Genomic DNA, 8945 nt, shown 5'->3' on the forward strand with positions numbered 1-8945 from the left:
GGCTGAGGAGGTGCCCTGAGTGTGTGTGTGTCTGTGTGTGTCTGTGTGTGTGATGCTGGGAGGGGAGACTCGGGCCGAGGCGGCGCCGTGTGTGTGTGTGTGTGTGTGTGTGAGAGAGAGAGAGAGTGAGTGATGCTGGGAGGGGAGACTCGGGCTGAGGAGGTGCCCTGAGTGTGTGTGTGTCTGTGTGTGTCTGTGTGTGTGATGCTGGGAGGGGAGACTCGGGCCGAGGCGGCGCCGTGTGTGTGTGTGTGTGTGTGTGTGAGAGATGCCGGGAGGGGAGACTCGGCCCGAGGAGGCGCCCTGCTGCCTCTGGTAGGGTGCCCAGTGAGTACTGTACCCCTCAGGCCCTCTGCTCTGAGCGTCTGGCCAGGTGGGCTGCATTTCCTCCCGTGGACCTGAGGACACCAGGTCATTGACTAGCTGGTTACACAGCAGGTAGAGGCTGGCAGCAGTGGACGCCGGGAGGTCGGTGCCATACCGGGGGTGTCATGGCCACTTTGCAACCAGGAAAGGGGTCAGGAGCCAGCAGGAGCATGGACCTGGAGTCTGGACGGGGCAGCATGGTGCCCCTGCAGTGCTCTCACCCTGTAGCTGGTACAGGGTGGGCGCTGCTCTGGGGGAGCCCAGGCTCCCCTCTGAGAACACTTCACCGGGTACCCTGGGATTCGAGAGATGCTCAGTAGAAAAAGGACCAGGCGTGAAAAAAATAATTTACCCGGAAACACACCTGGGTGACTGAGTCACATCCAGAAGTGCAAGTGAAAGCTAAAATAACAGTTCCAGTTGGCGTGCGTCACGCGGAGTATTTGGAAGTTGGGAATGCCTGGTACTGGGCGGTCGGTGCTGATGGGCAGACTGTGCCCCGGGGGCAGCGGCAGCAAGACTGGAGCCCGAAGAGGGTCTGCAGGGATCCACTCACTTCTCACTTCAAGGAAACAAGCAAATGTGGGGTTTTGCTGCAGCCCAGCCGGCGCTGGAAGCCACACAGTCTCTCCAGCTTTAGAAACGTTCAGACCGTCGTGGACCGTCCCTGCTTAAAAGTGCAGTCCGGGGGCTTCCCTGGTGGCGTAGTGGCTGGGAGTCCGCCTGCTGATGCAGGGGACGCGGGTTCGTTCCCCGGTCCGGGAAGATCCCACATGCCGCGGAGCGGCTGGGCCCGTGAGCCGTGGCCGCTGAGCCTGCGCGTCCAGAGCCTGTGCTCCGCAGCGGGAGAGGCTACGGCGGTGAGAGGCCCGCGTACCACAAAAAGAAAAAAAAAATGCAGCCCAGGACACTTAAGGACCACAGCTGGGTGCAATGCTCAGGAAAAGCTGGCCCTGCGCACGCGCCTGAGCCGCGAGGACCGCCTGTCCCGCACCGCCTGCCTACAGCCCATCCGCCTGCCTACAGCCCATCCGCACGCCCATTGTAGCCGAGGGCCCCGCGGGCGTCCAGCCGATGCATCTGCCCCTGCGTCCGGGGCTGCCCCTCCCAGTGCTGGCAGGGACGTGTCCGTCTCTCTGGTTCTAGCACCCAGCCGTGCCGGACACCGCGGGCACCGACAAATCTCTGCATGCAGCCTGCCCCCCAGCTCCTGCCCACCTGCCCCAAGGGGGCCCTCCTCACCAGCTCTTGTCCACACAGCACAGAGGGGCCTTCGGGGGGAACTGCCAGCCGAGCCCTCCCCTCTCCCTTGCACCTGCCCGTGGCCTTCGCCATGTCCACTGCCCTGTATCTTCCTGCCCACCCTCCCCACGTGCCCCTGCTTAATGTCCTCTGCTGCCACACGTCGGGCCTCACCCCGGGTCCCGTCGAGTCACGGCACCGGAAGTCTGCGCCTGCGTCTGTGGCCCTCCCGGGAGGCCGGGGAAGCTGTCAGGACTCGGGCATGATCCAGCCGGTCCATTCACGCGCCCGCTGGCAGCCCCCGCTCCCGGAGCTGAGCTTCCTAGATCTTCCGAGCTGGAGCCAGAGCGGGGCTGGCAGCGCCCCGTCGCCTCCTTGCAGGGTCAGGGGCCCAGGACCCCCTGCCCTACTGCCCAGCTGTCCTTACCTTGGTCCTTTCTGTGAGGTCACCTGTGGCCGTGTCTTCCAGGCCACCACAGGCAGCAGGAGGGGAAGGGAGGCCAGGCCAGCCTCAGAGGAAACTGCGTTCCGGGTGGTCACGTGTCCGGCTGGGTCCAGGGCTCAGTCATCGTAGAAGGGGCGAGCCGGGGCCGTTAGCAGTCTCCCCGGGGCTGCAGTCCCCTGCCCTGCGTCCCACGCTCAGACCCGCTCCACCCCGCTAACTGCGTCAGCCACGGGCCAGCTGCTGCCTTAGCTCACATGCGGCCCCTTGTGGTCCAGCAGCCTCTGTCGCCCCGGGGGACCCAGGGTCAGCACTGGAAGCTCGGTCCAGAGTGGGGCCCGCAGACACATCACCACGGGTTCCCAGTGGACTCTGTTTCACTGAATTTGAGACGTCATCCATTATAACGTTCCGTTAGGGAGGAGTAAACCTCGTCCCCAAGTACGGCAGGTTTTGGATTACATGATGCGTTGGAACGGGGTGGGCCCGCTCCGCAGCCCCTGCCTTTGGGCCCAGAGATGGCAGACCATGCGTCCCTGGCCTTGGCCAGACTGCGTCCCGGTGCGGACCGGGCTCACGGTCCTGGGCTGTGACCCCGCGCTCCCCGCCCCCACCCCCCAGGAGCGAGGTGCATCACAGGTTGATGGGCCTGGCCCTGGCAGAGCTCATGGACTTAAGCTGGCAGGTGGGTGGGTGGCCTCCTCGAGGGGGGCCGTGGGCGGGGCTCTGCACGGGGCGCGATGGTGGGCGGACGTCGCCCACGGGGAGGTCTGTGCGCTTGGCACCAACCTGCCCGCGTGGGCCTCGCCTGGAACAGACTCGCCGAGACACACGGGCCTCCCCCAGTCGTCCTGGAGCCCCGCACTTGGGGGCAACGGCCCTGGCCACGCTCCGAGGGGTGCCGAGACAGAGCCGGCGGGCCCCTCCTGCGGGCTGCAGCTGGCTAGGCCCGCCTCAGGCGCAGGCGCGCCCGGAGCGCGTACCCGACCTTGACGCCCCTCCCAGTGGTGGGCGGGGGCTGGGGGGAGGCGGCCCCCCAGGTCCGCGGCACGGTGGGTAGTGCACAGGGGCTGCGGCTGCTCCCTGCCCCTTTCTGGGGGGTAATCCTCCAACCCTGGGCCGTGCAGGGCCGACCTGGAGGCCGGGCCCTGTGCACGGTGACGGCAGGGGCCAGCACATCAGCCCCCTCCCCGTTTGAAAGGGGTGCCCGGCTCACTGCAGCGCGTTCACTGTCCCCGGGGACTTCACCGACGCTCCGAGCGCATTGCGGCCTTGCGTCCGCTCCTGTTCTAGGAACGGTTTGTCAGAGTGGCCGCTGGCTTATCATCCTATCGGCGGGGTCTGGAGGTCTCGGGTGCACCGGGTCCTCCCAGCGCCCGGTGTTTGTCTGTCGTGGCGCCTGGTGCCCAAGGAGAAGGCAGCCCTCGCCCAACCCCGTGCGTCAGGCAGGCAGAGCGCCGTCCCCTGTGTGGACCGGGGCAGGGACCTTCGGTGTGCTTCGCGCGTTTGCTGATCTGTCACGTTCGGGCCACTGCAGACCGCTCGCATGGGGGTCGGGCACCTTCCCCCTGAGAGGGCCTGCCGTGCGCACCGGAGGGAAGGCCGCTCGGGTGGGAACCTGCTGGAGCCCTGGGACTTGCGTAGCGGGGGCCGCACCTGGGGGCAGTGCCCGCGTGGCGTCTCCCGCAGCGGCGCCGGCTCACGCACCCCCTTTACTGCAGGTGCTGAACGAGGCCGTTGGGGCGCTGATGTACCACACCATCACGCTGACCAGGGAGGACCTGGAGAAGTTCAAGGCCCTGCGGATAATCGTCCGAATCGGCAGCGGCTTTGACAACATCGACATCAAGTCAGCTGGGGACTTAGGTAGGACGGTCTTGGATTCTTCTCTTTGCAACTTGGCGCACTGCTCCCTTGGTGTGACGTCATCACGTTTTGTCTGTTGGTTTGACTGGGAAGAGAGAGTCCCGTTGCGGCCGACTGCCTGGTTGGAGGTGGCCTGGAGGCCGGCAGCGTGTGGGCCCCACGCCAGCTCCCCTCAGGCAGGTGCAGGGTGGCAGCAGCATCCCTCAGAAAGCCCCCGGGCGTTGTGGGTGGTGTGTCCGCCGCCCTCCTGCGCTGCTTCCTGGGGACCGCGGGGAAGGGACATCAGCCCGGGGGGCGGCCAGCACATCTGTGTCGGGGTTTGCGCAGCCCTGTGCACGAGACTTGCTGGGAAGGGAGGTTTGTGTTGTGATTTAGGACACGTGGGGGTGTGTACACGTAGGTGTGTGACACACTCACGGGAACAGATTTCAGCATGCTTCTCCAGGTGCAGTGTTCAGCGTCTTGTGACGTTCTGGTCTAGTCTCTCCTTATCCTTTGTGTTGGTCACGGCTTAAGGGCAGGTGGGGACACGCCCTGCCACGGCCCGTGGTCACCGACGGCGGCCTCAGACCTGCAGCGTGAACACGGCTGCCACGCGTCCCAGGGCTCGTTCTGCTCCGCCAGCCCAGCTCGCTCACCCCGCTGTCACCTGTCCCCAGGAAGGCACCGCGGCGTCTGCGGTCTGGGCACTTTTCGAGCTGGGCCGCCCTCCGGGCCTCGTCCCTGTTCGCGGAGCGTGTCCTCGTTGCCTCGCGATTTCACGGGCTGGGGCTCCGTCCTTCGTCCAGGGACAGTCTGGGGCGTGCTGTGCGGTCATCCCTGCCAGACCTCCGCAGGGCCTGGTCCTCTGTCAGGCGGCAGCCTTCTTCCCGAGTGTGACGGGGCCGCCAGCTCTGTTGTCGCTCGGTCTCCCCTGCACGATCTCTTGACCCTGTCTTAACATTTTGTCGCAAGCTGAGCTGGGGGGGGTGTGTGAAGGGGTGGGGTGTGGGGAGGGCAGGGCCCTGGGAGGTGTGGCCTGGCCAAGACCCCTTTCCAGAAGGTCCAGTGGCAAGTGGTTCAGGAGGGGCAGAAGCAGGCGTGGGCATCCGCCCAGGCAGCCTCTCTCTTCCTGTCCCCCACCCTGTCTGCCCCCTGGACCCGTGGGTGGCTTTCCCACGCGGCATGGGGCAGGTAACCTGCATTTGTCTCCTAGCATCCTGGGGCAGCGACGTGAGGCCAGGACCGTCCTAGTGACTGCCCCGCGTACCTCGTGTCCGCAGGCATCGCCGTCTGCAACGTGCCGGCCGCGTCCGTGGAGGAGACCGCCGACTCCACCATGTGCCACATCCTCAACCTGTACCGCAGGACCACGTGGCTGCACCAGGCGCTCCGGGAGGGCACGCGGGTCCAGAGTGTGGAGCAGATCCGAGAGGTGGCTTCCGGAGCCGCTAGGATCCGCGGGGAGACCTTGGGCATCATCGGGCTAGGTGCGATGGCTTTCGCCCCCGCGCGCAGGCTCTGTGGACCCTGAGGCTGGGGCTGTGCTGCGCTGCTAGCACGTGGTTGCCCAGCCAGGGGACAGCGCGGGGCTGAGGGGTCTCTGCCCCAGAGGCTGTGCTGGCCCTTCTCGGCCCCAGGAACACCTAGTGGGGCCCACGCACACACAGGTGTTCAGTAGGTGCTCTCGGGGTCACGCGTGCTCGTGTGGTCTCACACAGTCACGCGCGCTCAGTCTGCCGCCCCCCTGCCCCGTGACTGAACACACAAGGCCCTCGGGTGGCGCCGGGCAGGCTGCCCTGAGCCCTGCTCTGGGTGGACGGAGGCCGCTCACCCGCTCACTCGCACGCCCTGCAGGCCGGTGTCCTGCGCCAACCCTGGGCCCCTTGCGCTCAGACAGCAAACCAGGGAACGGAGACGTGGCGGGGGCGGGCAGGCAGGATCTGGCGGGCAGAGGTGCCGGGGTGGTGCGGGCCTTAGGGGTTGGGGAAGCAGGGGAGGGCAGCGTGGCGGGAGGGGCCTGCCCGTCCACCTGGGCCACCCAGCGTGGGCGGGACCATAGCTCCCTGCGGCCCCATCAGCCGTCTCACAGGTTCTCCACGGCAAAGGCACCGCCTCGTGCAGCTGTGGGGGAACTGCGGGGCAGAGATGCACCTGCATCAGGCAGGGGGTCAGGGCCGCAGGCGGCCGTGGGGCACAGGGGTGCCCCTCGCCGACACGACTTGCTGTCCTGCCGGATGTGTACACACGGACGCCAGGGCTGGCCAGAGCCCCGTAGCCCCGTGAGTGCCCTGCACCCGGCACCTAGGCCCCCGGCGCCCTCGGCCTATCCGAGGGCAGGGATGGCCCGGCCCATGCGGTGTGATGCAGGCCGGGAGGAAGGAGCCCGGATGGGGAGCTGCCATGCCTGGCCGGTGGGCTTGGGGCAGCCACCTCTAGGCGTGTCGGTCAAGACACTCAGTGCGGTGGGGACGCCCCAGAGGCTGCATCTCAACCAGTGCCCGGCGGCCCTGGGGACCACGGCCCTCCCCACGCCCCTCGGCACTCCCAGAGTCTCTGTTCTGGTTCCCCACCGCCCCAAAACAGAGTGGTCCCCTGAAACCTGTGGCCCGAGTGGTGTAAAGGGAAGAAGCAGCAGCCTTTGGATCCGTGTCACTCGTGGAGGCCAAGGCCACGGCCACAGCAGCTCCACACTGAGACACGGAGTGCGGTTCCCGGGGACAGGAGGGGCTCTGTAACGGCACCTGCCAGACACACTGAGCGCAATTTCGCTTCTGCCTTTTTTCATAAAAGCGAAAATCCTCCTCGGGTTTCTTTTGGTTCCTGGAACTGGGGACTGACGTCGTAGGTGAAGTGGCTTAAGGCGAGGCCAGCCGAGCGGGGGCTCCCGTGCCAGCGTCGCCCACCGGGCAGTGTGAGTGACTGCTCCGAGGCGCTGGCACCGTGGCTGGTCGGCGGGACCGCTGGGTGCCCGTCCTCCCCGGGCCCTCTGCGCTGGTGCCTCGCCAGCCTCCACGGTGTCCCGTGGCCCCAAGCGCAGGGCCCTGGCGTGCCTGCCCCCCCACCCCAGCTCCTGGCCTGCGCTGCTCCCCTGCTTTGTCTTCTCGGGAGCCGAGGACAGAGGGCTTCAGCCCCCGGGGCACTGGGGCCTATCCTGACACTGCAGCCCCTGCCTCGCCGCCCCATGCATCCGCGGGGCCCCCGTCGGCGCTCCCCAGCCCCCCGGAGCCCCGCCCTTTCTCTGCAAAGCCTCGTCCTGCGCACGTCCCGCCGCTGGGCCTCTGGGGGCAGACGCCTCAGGCTCACCCCGGGCAGACGGGGAACCAAGGCGGGGCGGCCAGGGAGGTGCCGTGGTGACACCCTGTCGCCCCCCAGGTCGCGTGGGGCAGGCGGTGGCGCTGCGGGCCAAGGCCTTTGGCTTCAACGTGCTGTTCTACGACCCCTACCTGGCGGACGGCACAGAGCGGGCGCTGGGGCTGCAGCGGGTCAGCACGCTGCAGGACCTGCTCTTCCACAGCGACTGCGTGACCCTGCACTGCGGCCTCAACGAGCATAACCACCACCTCATCAACGACTTCACCGTCAAACAGGTCTGCGGCCCGGGGCCCCCGCCTGCCCTCCACGCCTGCCGGCCACCGGCCACCGCGCGGGCCCTGCCACGGGGCCTTCTCTTCCCCGAACCGCGGCACGGGGCCTTTCAAGTGCCCGCGTGCGCAGAGACCTGTGTTGCAGGCGTGCACGGCGTATGTACGTGGGGGGGGGTCAGCTTCGACGACAGTGCCCACCCCACGTGTGTGTGCGCACGTGGGCTTGTACACACGTGTGTGTGCGTGTATTTAAGTGTGGGGTGGCCACTTACATTGATGTGTGCACGTAGGGGCGCACATGTACGTGTGGGTGGGCGTGCGTGCACATTCAGCGTGCCCGCCTGGGGCCTCACCTGCTGTCCGCCCCAGGCTCCTGAAGCCCTGGAGGGGGTGAGGCCGGGCACCTTCATTGGTTCTCACCCAGTGGGTCTGGGTCTCTGGGGGACAGGGCGTGGCCGGGGGCTGTGCGGTCCCCGAGGACTCAGTGAGGCCCGGACAGCCACCGGAGCCCCACGACGGGGTGGGCTTAGTTGGGGTGAGATAGGGGTCACAAGGAATCCCTCACCGGGGAGCAGGGAAGCCACTTCCCTGAGCCGGCGGGGGAGTGTCTTCAGGCCGCACTGTCCCGTGTCTTCCCAGATGAGACAAGGGGCCTTCCTGGTGAACACGGCCCGGGGCGGCCTCGTGGACGAGAAGGCACTGGCCCAGGCCCTGAAGGAGGGGCGGATCCGCGGGGCGGCCCTGGACGTGCACGAGTCGGAGCCATTCAGGTGCCTGCCGGTGGTGCCCTGGGGTCCCTGAGCCGGCGCTTACCCAGCTTACGTCCCGCGCTAGCCTGCGTCTGACCCGGTGGCCACAGCGCTGCGAGGGAGTGGGGCCCCGATGCCCACGCACAGCCTCCAGGCCCCGGCCTTGGGCAGCTGAGGGTCCAAGGACAAGGGAGCCTGAGATCCCACGTGGGGCAGACCTTTCTCCCTGGCCAAATCTCAGAGCGAGGGGAGGCCACCACTGTAGGCCAGGACGACCCAGTCCCCTGCACCCGGTGGGAAGGGCTCAGACCGGGCACCCTGTGGCGTGCCCGGGGGCGCGAGGCGGCTGGCCCCCACGTGGCCACGTCAGACGCCTCACGGCTGAAACGCCCGTCTGGGGCGGCCGGACAGCTCCAGGTGGGTCTTCACCCTTCCAGGACGGAGCGGTGTCCAGAGGGCCTGGGGTCTGGAGCTCACAGCCACTTGCAGGGAGGGGTGGGCAGCGTCCCCCCCCCCACCCCGTGAAGGCCCCTCCCCACTGCAGTCAGGAGCCCATGGGCAGGTTTGTCTTTTAGGGGGAGCCACCGAGTCTGGCGGAGGGTGGGGTGTGGCTCCGGGCAGGCGCAGGGCCTCTGATCTCCTGTGTGCCGTGCAGTTTTAGCCAGGGCCCCCTGAAGGACGCGCCCAACCTGATCTGCACCCCGCCCCCGGCCT

At 67.5% G+C, this 8945-nt stretch overlaps 1 protein-coding gene across 1 annotated transcript in view; it reads left to right on the forward strand.

Moving 5' to 3' along the window:
• The window catches only part of CTBP1 (C-terminal binding protein 1), an 18666-nt gene that overhangs the window by 8133 nt on the left and 1588 nt on the right, over positions 1 to 8945 (forward strand). Inside the window, 5 exon segments of the mRNA XM_024732744.1 lie at positions 3772 to 3916; positions 5179 to 5385; positions 7271 to 7485; positions 8122 to 8252; positions 8887 to 8945. Of these exon segments, the coding sequence (XP_024588512.1) occupies positions 3772 to 3916; positions 5179 to 5385; positions 7271 to 7485; positions 8122 to 8252; positions 8887 to 8945 (757 nt within the window).

Source organism: Neophocaena asiaeorientalis, unplaced genomic scaffold (assembly GCF_003031525.2).
Source record: "Neophocaena asiaeorientalis asiaeorientalis breed wild unplaced genomic scaffold, Neophocaena_asiaeorientalis_V1.1 scaffold762, whole genome shotgun sequence".
In the NCBI taxonomy this organism is placed as follows: domain Eukaryota; kingdom Metazoa; phylum Chordata; class Mammalia; order Artiodactyla; family Phocoenidae; genus Neophocaena; species Neophocaena asiaeorientalis.